At 45.9% G+C, this 24,540-nt stretch overlaps 1 protein-coding gene and 1 pseudogene across 1 annotated transcript; one reads left to right on the forward strand and one right to left on the reverse strand.

The window, feature by feature from the left end:
• The first annotated feature begins 1,733 nt into the window (after positions 1-1,733).
• The window catches only part of LOC103345643 (protein APCDD1 pseudogene), a 170,218-nt pseudogene continuing 147,411 nt past the window's right edge, over positions 1,734-24,540 (forward strand).
• On the reverse strand, positions 6,207-8,234 carry LOC138847395 (amyloid beta A4 precursor protein-binding family B member 1-interacting protein-like). Its single transcript, XM_070065902.1, has 3 exons — positions 7,865-8,234; positions 7,302-7,372; positions 6,207-7,120 (listed from the first exon to the last, which is right to left on the reverse strand). Exons 1-3 carry the CDS (start codon positions 8,088-8,090, stop codon positions 6,866-6,868), a joined length of 552 nt encoding a protein of 183 aa, XP_069922003.1. The 5' UTR covers positions 8,091-8,234; the 3' UTR covers positions 6,207-6,865.

Below are 24,540 nucleotides of genomic sequence, written 5' to 3' on the forward strand. Positions count from 1 at the left end.
GTGAGTTCCATGTCTGTACTTCCTCAGAGGTAGTGTCAGCTGGCTGCAGTCTTGGTGATTCTGCTTGTGTTGGGAGATCCTGATGCTGAGCACTCCCAGGGTCAGTGCTTCCTGTGGAGGCCCCCCTGGACTCAGAACAAGTTGTGACAACAAGAGTGACATTTGCCAGACAAGGTCCCAGAGTCTGATTGCCCAGGCTGTTCATTGGTGCCTTCTTCCCAGCACATGGGTAGATTCTAGTACCCCAGGAGGAGCAAGAGGTTTGGCATTAGTCCTTGTGTATGTGAGAAGTCCAGCACCTCGAGCCTCTCTCATTAGAGAAGGGTGCACCTGTGCATTTCTAGATTCCCAGGAGTGTGCCAGAGCTTCCTGAGTCCCCTACAGACACTCATGACTTAGCTCTGCGGCAATGTTATTGGGTTAGTTTGTCCTTTATCTAAGGGAGTTGTCAACTACTTAGAGTATCCACAAAGTTAAGCAGTGGCTGTGATAGTTTTGAGAGTTTTGCTGGGGACCATTGTACTTATCACCTTGGACAAGCTCAAGGTCAGGTCAAGTTCAGCCTAGAAAGTGGGTTCTTCCCGAAGGCAGCAGACTCCTCAGAGAGTGCTCATTCTCTATGAATAAGGCTTTGGGGAAGCCACAGACTGATTGTGCTCCCGGCAGTGGCTGCCCACTGCTGGTTTTCACCATGAATGTGGGCTTCCGTTTTCTGTGTTCCTGTGGAACTGCAGAGCAGCAGGTTGTACTCGGGACAGGGAGACTGCCACCAACCCCCTGTTCTTCCTGAGAGTCAGCTGTGCTTTGTTTTTCTGTGCTCGGTACTGCCTGGGTTCCTGCAGATGTTGGGTTAGTTTCCAGGATTCTTGAAATGCTAATGGCTTTTTGGCCCTTTTCCCTTTTGTGCTGGATGGGCTTGCTGCCCCTGCACCTTTGGGTATGTGGTCTTCAGGCCATCTGCTCCGTGCTTCCTGGCCTGCATACTCCTCCACATGGTGGCTAGTGGTGTTCGGTATGAATCCAGATTTCTCTGTCTTTTTTAGATAGGGCCCTCACTCTCCTATGCATTTCTCCCACTGAATCAAAAGATTAAAAACTTACAAAATGTTAATGGTGACTGTTTTTACCTGGTTTCTCACTGATTTATTGGAGGGCAGAATTGGAGGGCTTTCAGCTGCTGTTTACTATACAGTCATCTACTTCTCCTTTTTGTGGCAATTGTAAGGATATAGCACATAAGTGACTACCCTTGGGAGCTTGTGACTGTCAGAATATGCTGTAAATTCTCTCTCAGAGTGAAGGGCCCGAGTGCTCAGGCGAAGAAGATATTTAGGTGTGTGTGGAGCTGCTAAAGGGCTGTGGACTCCCTCAGACAATGACAGAGGACATGGGTCCCATGTTGAGATGTCATGGTCCCAGCCTAACTTGGAAGTGCAGAGGCTAAAGTGGATGAGAGCAGCAGTGAGGCTGAGGGCACAGTGAAGAACCTAAGCAGCTACATCCTGTGCAAGATCTTGAGGAGAGCAAAGGAGGTGGAGGAGGGGGAGAGAAGGGGCTGGGAGGGGCAGGGCAGGGGTCACTGGCCCATGGGGTTGAGTCATGGCTTCTCCCATTCTGCCTTTCTCCAGTGCCTTCCACGACCAGTGAAGATGCCTTTGATCTCTGTCTTCATTGCTCTCTTCAGAGGTTCCATCAGCTTTGGACAGCTCTATAGGCTAGATGAGTTGGTGAGTGTTCTGCTCTCTTTGGCTGCTCCTTTGTTTTCAGAAACACACAGGTGATTCTGTAGAAATAGACCCTAAAAATCCTTCAGCCTCATCAGGATTTCACCAGCTTTACATGCACGTGTGTGTGTGTGTGTGTGTGTGTGTGTTGCTGTATGAAATACATCAGCTCAGTAATACGGTGCTAGAAAAAGAAGATCCATGTAGGAAATGGCATACTAAGAAGGTAGCTGGAGGAAGGAGAGACATTTGTATTGACAACCATGCACACAGCAAGAATAGTTCTAAGTAGCACAAAGACAGGTGGATAAATGTGTGTAGTATCGTCCCCTGAATAATAGAGTAGTTATGTCCCCTAGCAATTCCACTGCTGGTGATATGAGGAAATTTAGAATTCAAGGACAGTGGGATTTAAAGATACACCTAAAATATATACTTTGTCAATAGAAGGTAGTTTAAGTTCCAGACATTTTTGTAATAAAACAAACACTTAGTACTTTCCTCAATAACTAAGGATCTTGGCAATTTGGCCACATCCATGGAGTCTTCCAGTTTGTATTTTTTAAAAGATAGATAGATAGGTAGATCTATTTATGTATTTATTTGAAAGGCAGAGTTAGAGAATGAGAGAGAGAATCCAGTCTCCCATCCACTGGTTCACTCCTGAAATGGCCACAATGGCTGGAATTGTGCCTTTCTGAAGCCAGGAGCTTCTTCCATGTCTCCCATGTGGGTGCAGGGGCCCGAGTACCAGAACTGTCATCTGCTGCCTTCCCAGGTGCAAAAGCAGGGAGCTGCATTGGAAATAGAACAGCCAGATGTTGAACCAGTGCCCTTAGGGGATGCCAGCACCACATGTGGCAGCTTTCCTCACTATGCCACAGTGCCAGCTCAGTTCTTCCACTTCTTTACTGAAGAAAAATGGGTCACCTTCACAGATATTGGAAGAGGCAGGTTTTCAGCACAGCACCCGATGCTGCTTGGGACATGCACATCCCTTGTCAGAGTGCCTGGGGTTGAGTTCCTGTCCCACTTCTGATTAATTTTCTTCTGATGTGTACCCTGGGAGGCAGCAGGTGGTACTGGGTGCTGTTGGTTGACTGTGATTCAGGTAAGAGACCCAGAGTGCCTTCATGTCTGCTGACTGTGGCTTGGCTACAACTGGGCTGCTGTGGATATTTGCAGGGTGAACCTGCAAAAGAGATGCATCTTGATCTCTGTCTAAAGATTTTATTTATTTGTCTGAGAGGCACAGTAATATTAAGGGGTGGGGGGTGATCCTGAGATACTCCATCCACTGGAGATGCTCCATCTATTGGTTCCCTTCCCAAATGGTCACACTGGTGAGAGCTGGGCCGATCTGAAGCCATGAGCCAGGATCTTAGGACCTCTCCTTCCTTCCTCTTTCAAATGGGGATGGGATGGGAATAGCAATGGGAGCAGCAGAGCTCAGGCAGCAGCTGTTTGTACTGCAGAGACTGTTAGTAGTCCCAGTGGACGTGTGGGACACTGAGGCCCAGAGCCACCAAGTACCTATCTCATGGTGGGGGTCTGGAATCCATACTCTTAGCTGTCAGCTGAACTTGTAACTGCACCCTCCTGTCAGTGAGGTGGGAGGGAGGAGGAACTGAAGTTGGTATTGCTGGCAAAGCCTTGACACAAAGGAGCTGCTCAGGGATGACAGCTTCCTTGTGGTGTGGCCCTTGTTGTCTGCTGTCAGGTTGTTTCCTGTGTGCTCTGGGGAGCAGTGTTTGTCCCCTGGTAGAGATGAGTTTGGACAAATGTGCAGAGGTGCAAAACTGTTCAGGACGATGGACAGAATCGAGTGCTAAGGGCTGAGCTAAGACCTCCTTGTGTCTTGCTGGTGAAGCCAGGCCCTTGCTTTTCTGGGTGGTGCTTTGTTTTTGACATGTCCCTATGTCTGTACCCAGGATCATTCAGTGCGGTTGTCTGAGGCTTAAAGCATTCAGTCCTTAGGTCTTCATTCCAGGGACTAGAAAATAGGGAGTATGAGAGAGAAGGTTGAATCCTCTGAGCACAGTAGTAATTCCTGTGAGTGGGATGCATGTGCAGTGATAAGGAATTCAGGGAGTGGCTCCTGAGAGGTCCAGCCTTGGTCTTGATAGATATTTGCCCTGAAGGTGGTTTGGTGAATGGGCATCCCAGTGGCAAGGAAAAGATCACAATGTGAAACCAGGAGAGATAACTTCAGACTCTTTGGGGAGGAAATGAGAGAAGAGCTGAATTTACCTTGTTGCAGAAAGAATTTAAGTCCATGTGTCAGTTTACTCATAATGTGCATTTTCCATGACCTTTTGAAGTCCCTTCATAAAGGAACTGCTGGAAGTAGCTCGTATAGACATCTTTCCTTAGTGTGGTGTGTTTATTGCCATCAGTGAACCTGCACTGATACTTTATTATTCACTAAAGGCCACAGTTTATTCAAATTCCTTAGCTGTACCCACATGTCTGTTTTCTGTACCAACACTACATCCAGAATTTAGTCTCAGACTCTTCATGTTTTTCTTATAGAATCCATTTCCTACTTTGAAAGTTAGACACACCCACTCACATGCACACTGACACACACACACACACACACACAGTGAGAGAGAGAGAGAGAATGAGATCTCAAGACCTTCTATCTGCTAATTCACTTCCCAAATACAAAGGTGGGGCTGGGCCTGACTGAAGCCAGAAACTCCATCCTGTGCTCCCACATGAATGACAGGAACCCAAGCACTGAGGTCATCACCTGGGCCTCCCAGGGTGCACATGTGCAGGAAGCTGGATCAGAAGCAATGGTGGGACTCTATCTCAGGAAATCCAATATGGAATGGGGGCTTCCCAAGCAGATGGCAAATCTATTGTACTGCAATGCCTATCTCCTTAGACCTGACTTGATTATGATGAGATTGATGTCTTGAGAAGTCCAGGCCACAGATTGATAGGATGCACCTGCACTGGCATGTATGTGGGACTTGGTATTTCCTAGAGATTTCCAGGTTATGCAGCATGGTTTGGGGTTTGATTTGTGTGAGAGAGAGCAAGAAGGAAGACGACAGCATTCCAAGCATGTGGGAAGTGGGCCATAGGAAGGAAGATCTGAGTATGGCAGTTTCCATCTCTTTCTGCAGCTCTCCTAACAAATAAAATGAAAATAAGTTTTTAAAAACTTTGTTAGCTCTTCTTTTAGAAAAGATTGCCCCCTCCCTGGAGTTTTCTCCTCTCTAGCATGTGCACATTGTGCCCCCAGCAGTTGACCTATTACAGTCTGTGTTCCCTACCTACATTTGAGCCCTAGCAGAGGCCTGTGCTCAGTTAAGCTGGGATTCTCTGCATCTGTCAGTCAAGGCAATTTCTGAAGGTGTGTTTTGCAAGTGACCTCACTTTTCTGTAGGATACAAGATGAATTGGTGAATTCAGGTGTTCAGCTTTTGTCTTGTGGCATGGCTGGGAGTGACTATTGATATGCTTTGTACTTGTGGGTTAAAAGATATAAATCAATTAATCCTTTTTTGGAAAATGGGACTCTAACTTAGCTTGTTTCCCCTGCAAATAGTCTCTTGGCTTCCCCTTTCCTGATCTGAATGGAAGAGCAACAAGGAGGACATCTCCGCATGTTGACAATCAGATCACCTGGGAATCAGTGACATCCTAGAGTTACGGTTGTCCTTGGTTATTGTGGGGTGATGAGTTTTCTTCCTCTGTTCTTCGTGGCCTGTGAGCTTCGATGCCAGATGTGTGCTTTCTGGCTGAGCTGTGAGTGTAGATTTCCCTAAGGGACCAGGTGTGAATGTGTAGAGTGTAGACTGCTGGTGTGTGTGAGGGGAGATCCAGCCAATTGCAGCTCAGAGAGGAGGTGAGAAGTGGTGGCTGCCATAGCCAGGATGACCCTTCCTGTCTCCTCCCTTCCTGGGTTCATTGATCCTGGGCCCCATCCCTTAAGTTCAGCCATAGCTTTTTTTTTCCTTCGTTTAGAGATTTATTCATATATTGAAAAGTCTGAGTTACAGAGAGAGAGAAGGAGAGGCAGGGAAAGAGAGTTCTTCCATCCACTGGTTCACTCTCCAGTTGGCTCCTAAGGCTGGAGCTCTACTGATCCAATGCCAGAAGCCAGAGGCTTCTTCCAGGTGTCCCATGTGTGTAGAGGGGCCCAAGGACTTGGGCCATCTTCTACTGTTTTCCCAGGCCATAGCAGAGAGGTGGATCAGAAGTAGAGCTCCCAGGATTTGAACCAGTACCCATATGGGATGCCAGCACTGCAGGCCACAGCTTCACCCACTATGCTGGCACAGGTGCCGGCCCATCAGCCACAGCTTTTTCTGCTCAGGAGGAGTCATTATGGCCTTTGGCTCCTTCTACTCCCTAGCCCCCAACCCTCCAGCCCCTGTTTCTTGCACCACAGGAACATTTTCCCCTAGGATCTGACCTCCTGTCAGCACTCACACAAGCCAGCATTTCTCACACTGGATCTACAGAGCATAGACACAAAAAACAGAACGAGTATGGTGTTTAATATTAAATAAGACTCTTGTGTGGTGAGGAGCCAGCTGGAGGCCATGAAAGGAGCTGCCTGGGAGCAGAGTTGTGCCATGTCCTGGAGGGAAGGGAGGAAGGGTCACGTGGGAGGGTCTATATCCATAGGTGCTGGGAAACTGGGTATGAAGATGCAAGGAAAGATGGGAAGGCCAGGCATAAAACTGCCCCTGGGACCAGCAGGAGGAAAACAGAGGGCAGGAGACGTGGTTGACCTTTCCATGGACTATGCTGGAAACTAGGGGGTGAAGGGTCCATGGCCTCCTCTATGGGGGAGTATAGGTTGGTGTTGTGTCCATGGGCTCCTCTGGAGGAGGAGCCTATGGGATTGTGGTATCCATTGGTTCCTCCCTTGGTGGTGCGTAGGAGGGTGTGGTGTCCAGGCACTACACTGGAGGAGGAGCCTATGGCATTGTGGTATCCATTGGTTCCTCCTTTGGTGGAGCTTGGGAGGTTGTGGTGTCCAGGGACTCCTCCCATGGGGGAGCACAGGAGGGTGTTGGTCAATAGGCTCCTCCCATGGTGGAATGTTGGGAGTGTGATATCCCTGGGCTCTTCCCGTGGTGGAACATGGGGAGGTGTGGATCCGCCCAAGATGTTTCTTATGGGGGCGTGGTGTCCATCAGTTCTGGTGGCTCATATGGCGGTGTGGTGTCCATCAGTTCTGGTGGCTCATATGGCGGTGTGGTGTCCATCAGTTCTGGTGGCTCATATGGCGGTGTGGTGTCCATCAGTTCTGGTGGCTCATATGGCGGTGTGGTGTCCATCAGTTCTGGTGGCTCATATGGGGGCGTGGTGTCCATGGGCTCCTCCTCCCGAGGTGGAGTGTATGGAGGAGTAGTGTCCATGGCTTCTTCCTGTAGGGGAGCAGAGAGGGATGAGTTGTTTATAGCTCTCTCCTTTCAGGGAACATATGGGGGTGATGTGTCCCTTGATACCCCCATTGGGGAGTATAGGGGGAGAGATGTCCATGGCTTCCTCCTGTGGAGGAGTATCAGGGGGTAAAGTGTCCATATCCTGGATAATTGGATGATGTACTTTGCAGGTTTGCTTCCTCCGCCTTCCATTGCCGGTTCGTCTGGTAGGATCAGGCGTGCTCAGTACAGGTCCTAGAAAGGAAAAGGCAGGAAGGATGTGAACTGCTGTGCACCTGGGCGACCTCAGCATCACCTCCCAAAGTGCTTTTGCTTTCTGTTACAAATGTATTATGTGTAAAGGTTGAGTTGGGGAGTGAGAAAACCAAAAGAGAGCTTCCATCTTCTGACTTGACCCTGAAATGGCCACCACAACTGGCAAGGTAGCTGGCCAGACAGGGGCCTGGCACTTCACCAGTGCCTTCCAAAATGGCCACGTACTTGAGCCATGTTCTACTGCCTTCCCAGGTATATTAGCAGGCAGCTGGGTTGGAAGTGCAGCAGCTGGGACTCAACCCAGCACTCCTTCGGGATGCTGGTGTTGCAGGCAGTGGCTGAGCCCACTGCACCACAGCACTGCACACACACGTGCTCCCCGCACTTCTACCACACCTCCCCTACAAGGCTTTCAGATTTCCATGATGATCAGGTTACCTAGCCTACGGGGTGGTGGCATCCTGGCCTTACCGATGTTCACTCTGTTGGAGCACACGCGTTGTCGAGTCTGAAGCCCACAGAGAGTGGTCAGCAGTGCCACGATGGCCCTGAGTTTTCTTATCAGACTGGATTGTCTGACTTTTGGTCTGTAAGACCTATGGTATTTTGCCCGTGGACCAACTGGTCCAGGGCCAGAGGCGGGAGTGTGACCCCGACCTGGGCCTGGGGGCCCCTTAGGTCGATGGTCAGCCCCCATTGCTGGGGCAGGTGAGGGGGGCAAAATTTGCTCCCCAAAGTTTTTGAAAAGAAGCTGGTGAGTCTCTATGCTGTGAAGACTTCCCAAAGCACTTTTGGCTGCTATCGCTCCGAAGGGCTAAAGCCAAAATGCCACATCTGCAGAACCTTAGTGGTCACAGAATGGGCACGTGTCACAGAACCTGCTGCTAGGGGTGCGCATCATAGAGAGCAGGGCCTGGAGATGGGTGTGTCCAGGACCCAGGCTAGGGGTGGAGTTTGCCAAGATGGCCTCAGGAGTGGCACATTGTGCAGATGACATGGGAGGAAGTGGCCCCGGCAAAGGCTGCCGATCCCCTCTGGACTCTTGTGTCCCTCCAGGCTCCTACTGAGGGCAGAGGGTGTCTGTATTGAGCATCATGAGCTGTTGGTAGTGCAGTGGCCCCCTCAGTGCTTTTCCAGGGCCTAGAGCCCTCAGGGCACTGGGCAGGACCCATTGCCCGATCCCTGACCCTCAGGTGGGTGAGTGCTAGGAGCGGTCTCTTGGCAAGCAGGTCCTGTAGGCTATGGCCGCATTGGTGTCACCCAGTGTGGGTCCTCCTTCTCTTGTCCTGGAAACACTGAGGAGAGAGCCCTCAGGGCAGAAATGCATGTGCCCCTCAGAGCCTGAGGTGCTGGCAGCATAGTTTTGGGCCAGGTAGGCTGGGAGAGACATGCTGACCATATAACTGAGATTCCATTCCTGCGAGTTCTCTGGGGAAACGCCAAGTTGGATTTCCACAAAGACCTGTTTATCAATCTGTTGCTGCTCCATTCCCAGATCTAGATCCTGAGGTGACCCAACTTCATCCTCTTATTTAAAAAAAATTTTTTTAAATTTATTTGAATGACAGAATTAGAGAATGATCCTCCATCTGCCAGTTCTCTCTCCATGTTGCCACCACAGTCAGGGCAGGTCAGGAGAAAGCCAGGAGCTTCCTCCATGTCTCTCACATGTACAGGGGCGCAGGGACTTGGGCCATCCTCTGCTGCTTTCTCAGGCACATTAGCAGGGAGCTGCGAGTGCCTCAGGGTGTGGGATCGCACATTGCACCATGATGCCGGCCCACATCCAGCTTTCCTAGAGCGTGTCTTCGTGTTTCAGTTGTTCTGGGCATAGCACTGTGGGTCCTGTTGCTTTTCCCATCTGATTAGAGTCCCTTTTCTTCCTGTTCAGCAGAGTAATGAAACCTTAGGGCCGCACGATTCTTTGACCTTCTGCTCTGTTGTGACTGTTCCCCTTGGTGTGACCTTTGTACAAACAGAGCCTCGCCCTCTGAGTCTGTGCTTTCTGTTTTGGGTTCTGCAGATGTCGTTTAGAGAATTTAAGGGCGAAAACACAGCCAGCAGTGATTTAAATCCTTAACGTTTCTCCTGCTCTTCATTACTCCTGATGTACCAGACTTCCTGTGGGCAGGATTTCACTTTAGCCTGAAGAATTCCATTCACTTGGTGCTATTTTGATGGCAAGTGGTCTTCTGATGACTGCTCTTAGTATTCCTTCTTCTCCACCACCCTTCCTTTTTCTGCATAGGGGGCTGAGATCCTTCAGGGTGTCTTGGTTCCCTCAAGAATCCTGGGAGATCTTTTCTTTCCGCACTTGGAGGACAGGGTTCTAGTATCCTGTGGACTTTGTGTTTTCTGATGAGAAGTCAAACCCTCTCATGTGGGTATTCCCTTGTTGGGAGTGTGCCATTGGCTCTGATTTCAAGATTCTCCCCCCCCCCTTTTTTTGTGGATTGTTCACATGTCCCTGTAATGCTTCTGAGCTACTTGGATTGTATTCCTAAAAGGATGATCTTCCTGGCCATTGGATTCTTTATAGATTTTGTTGTTCACTGCTCCCCCATCCCCCCCCCCATTTCAGGCTCCCAAACATTAGGACTCTTGCTCTGGTTCACACATCTCTGAGGCTCCATTCACTTAGCCTCCACCTTCTTCCCTTCTCTTTGTTCTTCAACTTGTACCTTTCTGTTGATTGGCATGTAATCTGATCCTTCCTCTTTTTCTACACTCTGGCCCTGATTCAATCCATTGCATTTTTTTTTGACAGGCAGAGTAGACAGTGAGAGAGAGAAAGAGACAGAGAGAAAGGTCTTCCATTTGCCCTTGGTTCACCCTCCAATGGCTGCCATGGCTGGCGCCCTACGCATCGTGGTGATCCAAATCCAGGAGCTAGGTGCTTCTCCTAGTCTCCCATTGGGTGCAGGGCCCAAGGACCTGGGCCATCCTACACTGCACTTCCGGGCCATAGAAGAGAGCTGGCCTGGAAGAGCGGCAACTGGGACAGAATCAGGCACCCCGACTGCGACTAGAACCCGGTGTGCCAGCACCGCAAAGTGGAGGATTAGCCTGTTGAGCCACGGCGCCATCCCATCCATTGCAGTTTGATAGGTATGTTGTACGTTCAGGCCTGACATTTCCAGCTTGTGTTTTTCATGTAATTCTTCGTCTGCTCGGAACACTTTCTTCCATCAATTTCAAGAGCATTTGCCTTTCCTTCTTTGGAAATGGTTAGAGGAGATGCTGTCCCTAGTCATTCCTCTATGAGGACAGGTTCAGTGCCAATCAGTGGTCTTTTTCTTTGAGAGCTGATCAGACTGTCCTAGTCATCTCTATGTTTTGTTGTGTACTGCTCCGTGGCATTCTGGACAGTGTGGGAGACTAAAAACTCTCAGGAGGATGCTCATTTTCCTTCTCTGTTGCTCTGTGAAGCAAACCACATAGCGCACATCTAACTGATCTTGGTGTTTTGGCTCATGTCCTACAGTGGTGCACCTTTGTGCAGTTTTCAACTCATTTTCATGGAGCTGTGTCCACTGAGACCTTGTACCCTCAGAGGTCACCTGGAAGTCAATTGCTTGGTTGCGTGGGAGCTCAGTTCCACAGTCTTTCCTCCCCTAGGGCGTGGCCTGTGTATGTGCAGTCAGAGGGGTCTCACATCTTGTGCTGATTCATCTGCAGACTATTTGTCCCCTGCAGCTCTCTGATGTGCACAGTTCTCCTGACATTTGCAAGTGCCGCTCTTCCATGTTCTTCTCAGTGGTGTTTACCCTCGTGCCGTGGTCCAGATCCACCGACAAGAATACCTGTGAGGTGAGATTGTTTGAGGAAAGATCGCTGGAGACTTTCCTCCTCTTCCTTGGAGAATGCCATTGTTTCTAATTTGTTTAAGCAGAAATAGAGTAATTTCCAAGGTTTTCCCTTCACTACTGCAGAGACCGAGGACAGCTTTGTCAGTGAAGGGAGAGGAACAAAACAAATGGGTATAACATTCCTATTCCCCATCAGTTTTATGTTGACTGCAGCCCCGGTCAGGAAGACCCTCCCTTTATCTCCATGACAGGCTGGCCTGTCAGCCTGGCAGGTCCATGGTTCTTTGGCCTCTGTGTTCCCTGTGCACAGCTGAGTTTGCCAGCCATGGAGAGAACCCCAGGGGAGGGCCAAGTGTGTCCACATTTCAGTCATGTCCATGTTCCCTATCATGACTGGTTTGTAATCTCTGGAGTTAGTGATGACTGTACTTAGTGGAGAATAGAAATGATCAACCTGACACTCCTCAAGGAAGCACAGAAGTTGATATTGAGCATGAGCCTGTCCCAGTGTCATTCCTTGCCCCTTTGAATGCATTGGGCTGATCCCTGCAGGCTCCCGTTCCCCATGGATGCATCTCAGTTTTTTCTCTCTGCCGTTAGCCCTGATGTGTCCCAGGAGAGTGTACAGTTCATATGTAGTCATCCAGGGGAAGGAGCTGTGACTGGACAGACATGGAGCAGCCCTTACTGTGTATAAATGATGGCTGGCAACAGGAAAGGAGTCAGCTGGTTGGGGGGATAACAGGAAGTTCAACTATGTTACTGTTGCATGTGAATTGTTTCCCATTTAAATAATGGATCATTTGAGCCAACAAAAACCTTATTCCTGCTAATCACTGATCAGCCATAGGACTGAGGTGATCCATAAGAGAGAAATGATGGTTGGACGTGTTCTCCCTCATTTTAGACCTGGTACATCGTAATTGCTGAGCAAACCTGATGATGATCCAACTTTGTGGAACCATGATTCTAAATTGTTTTGGTAAAGCAAGTGGTAATTCATTTCCTGAATTCCTTCAGAGTGGATATTAGTAACACTTTTCTTACAGATGTTAATTATTTGAAAGGCAGAGATACAGAGAGAGAAGGAAAGAGACTTTCCATCCTCTAGTTCACCCCTAGATGGCTGCAATGGCTGGGGTTTGGCCAGGCTGAAGTCCAGAGCCAGGAGCTTCATCCTGGTCTGCCATGTGGGTGCAGGGGCCCAAGTACCTGAGCTGTCTTCTGCTGCTTTTCCCAGGCCATTCACAGGAAACTGGATCAGAAGTGCAGCAGCCATGACTCAAACCATATGTGATGCAGACCCTACCATGTGGAGGCTTTACTTTTTATGCGAAAGCACCATCAGCTATTAATAACTTTTGTACAAGAAATACAAATAAAATGAGCATGAAGAGAAAATAATCACTCAGTTTGGGCCATCTAGGAAGCCAGAAAATAGTTTGATTAGGACAGTGTAACAAAGAGTTATTAAGTTATGATAGAAGAGTAACTCTCTTGTATAGAGAATTCCAATAGGTGTCCTAGGGCTCAGGAAGAGCACCTAAGGAAGTAAACATTTGTAGGGGTCCCACTCCCCAAGGATGGGCTTCAGAACTCACAGGTTGCTGTTGATCCTAGCAGACAGTGGACAAGTGTTTGTATGACTGAGTGCAGATTTGGTGCACTCTCACTGGGCTGAAGACAGCCATCTGAGGTCTGTCTCCCTCTCTCCTCAACTCTGTCTCCCTGCACACACCTCATGTGTGTTTTCCTTTGGTTTTTCTAAAAGATGTATTTGTTTGTTTGAAAGAGTTACATGGAGGGAGAAGGAGAGACAGAAAGAGACAGAAAGAGAGAGAGAGGGAGAGAGAGAAATAGAGAGAAAGGGTGAGAGGGTGAGAGAGAGGAAGGTTGAGAGAGGGAGAGAGAGGGAGAGAGAGAGGGAGAGGAAGATGAAGAGAGAGAGAGAGAGAGTCTTCCAGGCACTGGTTCGCTCCCCAGTTGGCTGCCATGGCCGGAGCTACACCAATGCAAAGCAAAGACCATGAGCCAGGATCCTGGTGATTTTTCTGGGTCTCCCACGTTGTTTGTTGCAGAAGCCCCAAAACTTGGGTCTTCTTCCACTGCTCTCTCAAGCTATAGCAGAGGGCTGGATCAGAATTGGAGCAGCCAGGACTTGAACCAGCATGCATATGGGATGCTGGTACTGCAGGCAGTGGCACTTTACCGGCTATGCCACAGCACCAGCCCCTTTCCTATGGGTTTTGATTCAGTCGTGTGTTTTGAGAAGTATTTTTTTTTTAAGAAACACGAATGGATTTAAGTATTTCAAACTCTCTCTGAGGTGGGTATTATTATTACGACCATGTATGTCACAGGTAATGGAAGATAAGTCTAAGGTGGCAAAGAGAAATCTCTGGTGACTGCTCTTCAGGCTTGGACTGTGGGACTTTGGACAAGTGAGGGAAAGCCCCTGTGTGCTTTATTTCCTCACTTGTGCAGGATGGTGGACAAAAGAGACAATGTGTAGTTGTGGTTCCTGGGTGTGGCTCAGACTGGGGCTGTCATGGTGTGCTAGAAATGTGGAGAGAGTGATAGAGAGGAGGCCAGGTGATGCTGGGAGGGTGTGAAGGGATCAAAGATGACTTGGGGAGTCAACAGTACAGGGTTGAACTCTGGGAATTAGCAGAGTCCAGGGCTCAGTGGGGGAAGCTCTACATCAGAGGAGGGGTGGCCCTGGCCTCTTTCTCCACCCCTAACTCATACTTGGCCTGCATTTCCCATCTCATCACTCAGCCTGGCCAGAGTGGGCACTAGGGAGAGCATGGCATGGGGGTAGACCCAGTTCATGCTCTCACAAGTGGGTTTGCTGGGTTCACCCTCTGTCTCAGGTGGGGCCTGGGGCAAAGCCTGGTCACAAGGCCTGGCAAGCAGACTCCTTCAGAGTGGCTTTGCTTTGGAGGTGACCCGGAGGTTCTCAGTAATGACTTCCATAGGTTCAACTCAGACACCTGATCCTGTGAGTGGGGCTGACTCAGGCAGATATAGGGGGAGTTTGCAGGATGCAATAATCATCTGTGGATAAATAGTATTTTCTTGAGTCTCTTGGTTCTTTGTGACCTGATTAGAAAATGTCATCACCTGTGTCCTCCTGGGGGAATGTTGTCCACATGTATGTGGGACACTACCCACTGTGTCTATGTTTTATAATGTCTGTATAGTACACTTGTTTTTATTTTTAACTTTTATTTAATGAATATTAATTTCCAAAGTACAGCTTATGGATTACAATGGCTTCCCCCACATAATGTCCCTCCCACCCGCAACCCTCCCCTCTCCCACTCCCTCTCCCCTTCCATTCACATCAAGATTCATTTTCGATTCTCTTTATATACAGAAGATCAGTTTAGCATACATTAAGTAAAGATTTCAACAATTTGCTCCCACACAGAAACATAAAGTGAAAAATAATAGATGATTTTTTGAATGATGATGAAATCAGATCAGACCTATTGTCATGTTTAATCCCAGTGAGAGTCAAGTTGGGAATTGATAATTTCTTCTTTTTTTTTTTTTTACAGAAGATCAGTTTAGTATACATTAAGTAAAGATTTCAACAGTTTGCACCCCCATAGAAACACAAAGTGAAATATACTGTTTGAGTACTCGTTATAGCATTAAGTCTCAATGTACAGCACATTAAGGACAGAGATCCTACATGAGGAGCGAGTGCACAGTGACTCCTGTTGTTGACTTTACAAATTGACACTCCTGTTTATGGCATCAGTAATCTCCCCATGCTCCAGTCATGAGTTTCCAAGGCTATGGAAGCCTTTTGAGTTCTCCGACTCTTATCTTGTTTAGACAAGGTCATAGTCAAAGTGGAGGTTCTCTCCTCCCTTCAGAGAAAGGTACCTCCTTCTTTGAAGACCTGTTCTTTCCACTGGGATCTCACTCACAGAGATCTTTCATTTAGGTTTTTTTTTTGCCATAGTGTCTTGGCTTTCCATGCCTGAAATGCTCTCATGGGCTTTTCAGCCAGATCAGAATGCCTTTAGGGCTGATTCTGAGGCCAGAGTGCTGTTTAGGACATCTGTCATTCTATGAGTCTGCTGAGTATCTCGCTTCCCATGTTGGATCGCTCTCCCTTTTATTTATTCTATCGGTTAGTATTAGGAGGTACTAGACTTGTTTATGTGATCCCTTTGACTCTTAGTCCTTTCATTATGATCAATTGTGAACTGAAATTGATCACTTGGACTGGTGAGATGGCATTGGCACATGCCACCTTGATGGGATTGAATTGGAGTCCCCTGGTATGTTTCTAACTCTACCATTTGGGGCAAGTCAGCTTGAGCATGTCCCAAATTGTACATCTCTTCCCTCTCTTATTCCCACTCTTATGTTTAACAGGGATCACATTTCAGTTAATTTTCAACACTTAAGAATAACTGTGTATTAATTACAGAATTAAACCAGTCATATTAAGTAGAGCAGACAAAAAAAATACTAAGAGGGATAATGTATTAAGTTGTTCATTAACAGTCAGGGCTATGCTGATCAAGTCACCATTTCTCATAGTGTCCATTTCACTTCAACAGGTTTCCTTTTTGGTGTTCAGTCAGTTGTCACCAATCAGGGAGAACATATGGTATGTGTCCCTTTGGACTGGCTTATTTCACTCAGCATGATGTGTTCCAGTTTCCTCCATTTTGTTGCAAATGACTGGATTTCATTGTTTCTTACTGCGGTATAGTATTCTAAAGAGTACATATCCCATAATTTCTTTATCCAGTCTACCATTGATGGGCATTTTGGTTGGAGGCAAGATAGCGGAATAGTGAGGGCGTGCAACGATAGTCCGGGTAAATTTAGTTTAATAAAAGCAGAGTTACAGTAGCCTCAGACAAAGGATCAGGAAAAAATTGCAGAGGAAACTCTTTCGGAGCTATTTGCTGTGACCCAAAGGACCTACTGGGAGAGCAGGGTCGTCCACCACGCGGAAGCTGAACTGCGGGAGCCGCAGAGTCTGAGTGCCAGTGTGGGAAGGGGAGTCTATGTGACAAAGACACCAGCGGGGAGAGGAGGGATGCTAAGGGCTCTGAGTCCACACATTGGCGCTGGAATCGAAGCCTTGCAGTATTACTTACCTCCTGAACAAAAAATAAAATAAAATAAATAAATGAATAAATAAAGAGAGATTTACCACGTATAACCTGAGGGTGTCACCTTTAAACACCCTTAACCAGGAAGAACCAAGCAGAGCTCTCAGGCCACACCCATCTCAAGCCTCCAAGGCTCCTCCAACAGCAGGCAGTCCACTTAACACGGACATAGTATAATAATAATAAAAAAAACCTCACAGTGAGGGAAACAGAATTAACCATGCCAAGCAATAAACACAGAAATCGAGAGAACAAGCTCAACGATGACATTATGATGCCTCCAAATAAACAAAACACCCCAAACCAAGATTATGAAGATGATGAGATAGAAGAAATGCAAGATACGGATTTCAAAAAATTTATGATAAGAACATTTAGAAGTTTTCAAAAGCAAATCCTTGAACTACAGAAATCCTTATTGGACAGGATTGAAAATCTCTCTCGTGAAAATGAAATTTTAAGGAAGAATCAAAATGAAACGCAGAAACTAGTAGAGCAGGAAAGTGTGATAGTGAAGAGAAATCAAAATGAAATGAAGAGCTCAATAGATCAAATGACAAACACATTAGAGAGCCTTAAAAACAGAATGGGTGAAGCAGAAGAGAGAATATCGGACTTAGAAGACAGAGAACAGGAAAGGATACAGTCAAACCAAAGAAAAGAAGAGGAAATTAGAAATCTAAAAATTATTGTTGGGAATCTACAGGATACTATTAAAAAAACCAACATTCGGGTTCTAGGAGTTCCTGAAGGCATGGAGAGAGAGAAAGGATTAGAAGGCCTTTTTAGTGAGATACTAGCAGGGAACTTTCCAGGTTTGGAGAAGGACAGAGACATCCTAGTACAGGAAGCTCATAGAAGCCCCAATAAACATGACCAAAAGAGATCCTCACCACAACACGTTGTAATTAAACTCACCACAGTGAAACATAAAGCAAAGATCCTAAAATTTGCAAGAGAGAAATGTCAGGTTACTCTCAGAGGATCTCCAATCAGACTCACAGCAGACGTCTCATCAGAAACACTACAGGCTAGGAGGGAATGGCGAGACATAGCACAGGTGCTAAGAGAGAAAAATTTCCAGCCCAGAATATTATATCCTTCTAAGCTCTCATTTGTGAATGAAGGTGAAATAAAGACCTTTCATAGCAAACAGAAATTGAAAGACTTTGCCGCCACTCGTCCGGCCCTGCAAAAGATACTTAGAGATGTGCTACACTCAGAAACACAGAAACACGGCCATCAATATGAAAGAAGGGAAAGGAAGAACACCTACCAGTAAAAGAGCATGGGAAGCTGAAAGCATATACTCAAAAATATCTCTGGGAAAATGGCAGGGCAAAGTCACTATGTATCAATAGTCACATTAAACGTGAATGGCCTGAACTGTCCAGTTAAAAGACACAGACTGGCTGATTGGCTTAAGGAACACAACCCAACTATTTGTTGCCTACAAGAAACACATCTCTCTAACAAAGAGGCATGCAGACTGAAAGTGAAAGGTTGGAAAAAGATATTCCATGCCAACAGAAACCAAAAAAAAGCAGGTGTAGCCATATTAATATCAGACAAAATAAACTTTAATACAAAAACTGTTAAGAGAGACAAAGAGGGGCACTATATAATGATTAAGGGTTCAATTCAACAGGAAGATGTAACTATTATAAATGTATATGCACCTAATTACAGGGCACCGGTCTATTTAAAAGATATGTTAAGGGACTTAAAGGGAGACTTAGATTCCAATACAACAGAAAGGTACCAAATAAATGAGCTTTCAGCGCATCTCAAGGACCTAGAAAATTTGCAGCAAACCAGACCCAAACCTAGTAGGAGAAGAGAAATAATTAAAATCAGAGAAGAAATTAACAGGATTGAATCCAAAAAAACATTACAAAAAATCAGCCAAGCGAAGAGCTGGTTTTCTGAAAAAATAAACAAAATTGACACCCCATTGGCCCAACTAACTAAAAAAAGAAGTGAAAAGACCCAAATCAATAAAATCAGAGATGTATAGTACACTTGTGCAGTGCACTGTGATGTGTCCCAAGAGGTGCATAGTGATGGATTTAGTGATAGCAGTGGTCAAGTGATGCCAGTGTCGGTAATACAGTGACCCAGAGATACACCAAGAGATACAGTCATATCTGGTGATATGTCAATATACAGTGACATACAATAGAGACATACAGAGACAGGTAGAGTGGTATAGAGTGTCAGAGCAGTATTTAGTGACAGATGGTGATGTACAGTGACAAATATAGGTGTATAGTGATATATAGTGAGAGATACAGTAATACATAGGGCAGATATGGTGATGCATAGTGGCAGATATAGTGATGTGTAGTGATATAGTGATACATAAGGACAGATACGGTGATACACAGTGACAGTGATACATAGAGACAGAGTGATATATAGTGAAATCAAATGTATGGTGGCAGATATGGTGATAAACAGATATGGCCAATATAGCCCTATACTGACATATTGTGATAGTGATATACAGTAGTTGGTGGAGTACAGTGTGGAAGATGTTGATACAGTAGTGTGGTGCCACAGTGATATTTTAGAGTGACATAGTAAAAGACACAGATATCGGTGTATCCATGGGTGACATGTGAGTGTTGGTGTGTGGTGTTTTGTGCACAACATTCCTTGTTGCTCTGTTCTTGCACGTTTTGGCACAGAGTTGTCTTACACCTGAGAGTATCCATCAGGAATAAGGATTGGCTGTCTTTGGGGATGACTAATTCTCTAAGGTCTCAGGATTCATGAATATGCACACCACTTGCTGCATTGTGAAGTCTCCTCAGGGCTGGCGTTTGGGACAGTAGTTGCACTGCCACTTGGGACACCCACGTCCTGTATCATAGTGCCTAGATTTGATTCCTGACTCTGCTTTTGATTCCAGCTTCCAGCTACTGTGACTGCTGGGAGGCTGCAGGTCATGGTGCAACTGCCAGGGTCCCTGACACCCTTGTGGAAGACCTGGATTCAGTTCCTGGGTCCTGGAATCACTCTGCCCCATCTCTTCCTGAGGTGAGCTTTTAGGGAGTGAACCAGCTGAAGAGAAATCTCTCTCACTCTTGTCACTCTGCCTTTAAAACAAATAATTTAAATTTTGAATTTATTTTAGTTTCATTGTTGACATTTCTAAAGTATAGGCAAAAGGGAATCTCATATTTAAAAATAGTGCAAAGCTGGGGCTGGCTTTGTGGCACAGCAGGGAAAGCCACCACCTGCAATGCCAGAATCCCATATGGGGGTTGGTTTATGCCCTCCCAGCTGCTCCACTTCCAATCCAGCTCCCTGCTTATGGCCTGGGAAAAGCAGTGGAAGATGGCCCAAGTGCTAGGGCCTCTGCCACCCACATCAGGGACATGGATGAACTCCTGGATCCCGATTTCAACCTAGCACAGTCCTGGCCATTGTTGCCATCTAGGGAGTGAACCAGTGGGTTTAAGATAGATCTCTCTCTCCCCTATCACTCCATACCCCTTAACTGTGGGAATTCTCTCTCACCCTGTCTCTGTCTGTTTCCTCTCTCTCTCTCTGTCATCACCCTGGTTTAAAACAAATAACATAAATAGAAAACTTAAAATCCATTCTTTATGTACATTTACAAAGCATAGGCAAAATGGATAATCATATTTAAAGTATGTGCATAGTGGCCATGGGGCCCTGTGGACTGTGGAGGTGACACCTCCAGGGCAGAGCACTGAGAACTTTGGTGGGTGACACGGGGAACTTGCCCTGGACCTGTGATGTGGAGGTCACTGAAAATGTGTCAGCGTCCCAGGGGTGGGAAGTTGAACAACCCTGGATGAGTCATTCAAGCCCGTTGTGTCCCAGAAGTTCTTTGCCTCTGGGTACATCATGCGATGTCTCTGGGATGGGCTTGGAGGGGATGACCTTCTGTGGGACCGGAGCCTGGAAGCAGTGCATCTCCCTGCATTTCTTGTTCTCTTTCTTCCTAGAAACATTTACAACTGTGGAGTATGGAGCTCTTGGAATGAAAGAGAATGTGTTGATAGTGTTAGCCTAACCCGTGGCGTGGGGCCTGTTGCATGGCTGAGTGACAGGGGGAAAGTCTCTGTGAGGCTGTGATGTGTGTGAGCTGCCCCCTTTCTTACCATCATCCTTGGCGTAAGGATCAAGTTAATGTCACAGTTCCCCACGTGCATTCCATTGTCTCAAGGAGTCAGCAAGTTGTCTAGAAAAACACTTTTTCCCCCTATAATCCCATGTCTTCAGTGGAGTATAAATCTTTTCCAGGAATAGGTGGTGTGGAGGGATCTGCATGCATCTCAGTTTTTGCTGTGGTTTATAGCAAATGCTGTATGATGTCTGTTTCCTTTCCATTTAAGTGGCTCCTGTTAACGTCAGTAATTAGAGAATTTTTTTTGTTAAAGTGTCCCATGAGTTGTTTGCTAAAGGGTGAGGTACAATAAAACTGTGTGACTTTTGAGATGAAAAATTTCAGTGTCACTTGTCAGTTATTTAAGAAAATTATAAGGTATTCAGCCATAACTCATGTCAACAGCTTCAGGTGGTCACTGACATCATTACATGAGAGTGCTAATTGTTAAATTAACAACAGGAAACACTGTACACTAACTCTCATGCAGGTCTGCTGTCCTCAATGAGTTGAATTATGAGAGTTAACTGTAAAACTACTTCTTCAATAGTTTGTGTCTGTGTGTTTGTGTGTGTACATGCAAATTGTTGAAATCTTTTACTTAGCAGAGTATTGGTCTTCTATGTACAAAGTTAATTGAAAATGAATCTTAATGGGGAATGGGATTGGGAAGTGGAGTGGGAGGAACGGGAAACGTGGGAGTGTTGGTGGTAGGATTGGAATTAGGTGGTAAGAATAACTATGTTCCTAAAGTTGTATATTTGAAACTTGTATTCCTTTAAAAAAAGTAAATAAAGTTTTTTAAGGAAGTATTCAGCCATGCAGGAGCCAGAAAAAAATATACACAGAGTAATCTTGAGGTGCTCCCATACTTGCTCTGGGATCTGATTAGTCATGAGAGTGTATTCTGTGTAGATTGACTTATTATATTTTCAACTGGGCTGTGTCCAGTTAGTAGCTCAGATCAGAGCTTAATCCAGATCTCCCACATGGGTGTCAGGCACCTAACTACCTGACCATCCCTCACACTCTCCTATGACCCACACTAACTTTTTTTTTATTAAGTTTATTGATTTATTTGAAAGAGTTGCAGGGTGGTGGAAAGAGAGGGGGAGAGACAGAGAGTTCTTCCATCAGCTGGTTTTGAGAGTTAGATTGAATCTCTTGGTTCAGAACTGATGAAACCATAGTGGGCCATTAATGTCCTGTGATAATTTGGCCATCAACCAATATTCCAGGGCAGGAGGCAGGAGCATGTCCCTGACATTGGCATGTGAGCCTATTTGTTCAGTGGTAACCCTCCATGGTTGGAATGATTAGAGGGGAAAAACTGCACTTTATATAATGTGAATGGGTACTACTTGGAGTTTTTGAAGCTTTTGCCTTGCTTTAATTTGATATGAGTGACAGAGAGAGAGATGGTGGCACAGAGCTCCCATCTACTGCTTCATCCCCGAGTGACACCTAAATGCATGCTGTGGACAGGGAACACAAGTGAGGGCCTGGGAAAAGTGAAAAATTCTGTTTGAGTACTAGTTATAGCATGAAATCACAATTTACATCACATTAGGGACAGAGATCCTACATGTGGAGTAAGTGCACAGTGACTCCTGTTGTTGACTTAGCAAATTGACACGCTTGTTTATGGCATCAGTAATCACCCTAGGCTCTTTGTCGCTCCCCCACTTTCACGGAGGAAGAACACCAGACACTGTTTTCTTTCCCCTGTCCTTCCCGGATTTGCTGCCACTCCCCTGCCTCTGCGGAGGAGCGGCATCCCCACCGCTCACCCGCTTTCGTGGAGGAGCGGCAACAATGAGCTCTCCGACCAACTCTCAGGGGGCCGCACATGTTGTCTCTCTCCCCCTTTTATAGTCCTCTCCCACCAATCCATGCTCCGCTGCCCACGTACTGAGCATGCCACTTTCCTCCAATTAGAGGTTGTGTCAGGAATCAGCTAATTGACAAAGCAGCTGTGTAAGATTTGTTTGCTCCCTCTCAGTGCCATATGGTGGGAGATCAGATGCATAGAGTTAGTTTCAGTCCACAGTCTCAGTACTTTTTTTTTTTAACTTTTATTTAATGAATATACGTTTCCAAAGTACGAATAATGGATTACTATGGCTTCCCCCTCATACCGTCCCTCCCACCCACAACCCTCCCCTTTCCCACTCCCTCTCCCCTTCCATTCACATCAAAATTCATTTTCGATTATCTTAATATACAGAAGATCAGCTTAGTATACATTAAGTAAGGATTTCAACAGTTTGCTCCCACACAGAAACATAAAGTGAAAAATAATAGATGATTTTTTTTAATGATGATGAAATCAGATCAGACCTATTGTCATGTTTAATCCCAGTGAGAGTCAAGTTGGGAGTTGATAGTTTCTTTTCTTTTCTTTTTTTTTTTTTTTTAACAGAGGATCAGTTTAGTATGCATTAAGTAAAGATTTCAACAGTTTGCACCCCCATAGAAACACAAAGTGAAATATATTATTTGAGTACTCGTTATAGCATTAAATCTCAATGCACAGCACATTAAGGACAGAGATCCTACATGAGGAGTAAGTGCACAGTGACTCCTGTTGTTGACTTTACCAATTGACTCTCCTGTCTATGGCATCAGTAATCTCCCTATGCTCCAGTCATGAGTTTCCAAGGCTATGGAAGCCCCTTGAGTTCTCCGACTCTTATCTTGTTTAGACAAGGTCATAGTCAAAGTGGAGGTTCTCTCCTCCCTTCAGAGAAAGGTACCTCCTTCTTACTTGTCTCCCGGGCGCCCCGCCATGTTGTGGGAGATGGACCCTGCTCCCCACAGCTCTTGTCATGAGTTGCCATAGCTATGGAATCCTTTTGAGTTCACCGACTCTTATCATATTTAGACAAGGTCATAGTCAAAGTGGAAGTTCTCTCCTTTCTTCAGAGGAAGGTACCTCCATCTTTGATGACCCGTTCTTTCTACTGGGATCTCACTTGCAGAGATCTTTCATTTAGGTCCTTTTTTTGCCAGAGTGTCTTGGCTTTCCATGCCTGAAATACTCTCATGGGCTTTTCAGCTGGATCCAAATGCCTTAAGGGCTGATTCTGGGGCCAGAGAGCTGTTTAGGACATCATCATTCTATGAGTCTGCATTGTATCCCGCTTCCCATGTTGGTTCATTCTTTCCTTTTTGTTCTATTGGTTAGTATTTTCAGACACTAGTCTTGTTTATGTGATCCCTTTGGTTCTTAGTCCTATCATTCTGATCAACTGTGAACAGAAATTGATCAAATGGACTAGTGGGATGGCATTGGTACATGCAACCTTGATGGGGTTGAATTGGAACCCCTTGGTATGTTTCTAACTCTACCGTTTGGGGCAAGTCAGCTTGAGTATGTCCCAAATTGTACATCTCTTCCCTCTCTTATTCCCACTGTTATATTTAACAGGGATCACCTTTCAGTTAAGTTTCAACACTTAAGAATAACTGTGTAATGATTACAGAATTAAAACAATAGTATAAGGTAGAACAGACAAAAAATACTAAGAGGGATAATGTATTAAGTTGTTCATCAACAGTCAGGGAAAGGGCTGATCAAGTCACTGTTTCTCATTGTGTCCATTTCACTTTAACAGGTTTCCTTTTTGGTGCTCGGTTAGTTGTCACCAATCAGGGAGAACATAAGATATCTGTCCCTTTGGGACAGGCTTATTTCACTCAGCATAGTGTTTTCCAGATTCCTCCATTTTGTTACAAGTGACCGGATTTCACTGTTTTTGACTGCTGTATAGTATTCTATAGAGTACATGTCCCATAATTTCTTTATCCAGTCTACCGTTGATGGGCATTTAGGTTGATTCCAGGTCATAGCTATTGTGAATTGAGCTGCAATAAACATTAAGGTGCAGACCGCTTTTTTCTTTGAAAATTTAATTTCCTTTGGGTAAATTCCAAGGAGTGGGATGGCTGGGATGAATGGTAGGGTTATATTCAGGTTTCTGAGGAATCTCCAGACTGACTTCCATAGTGGCATAATCAGTTTGCACTCTCACCAACAGTGGGTTAGTG

This window comes from Oryctolagus cuniculus, chromosome 21 (assembly GCF_964237555.1).
Source record: "Oryctolagus cuniculus chromosome 21, mOryCun1.1, whole genome shotgun sequence".
Taxonomy (NCBI): domain Eukaryota; kingdom Metazoa; phylum Chordata; class Mammalia; order Lagomorpha; family Leporidae; genus Oryctolagus; species Oryctolagus cuniculus.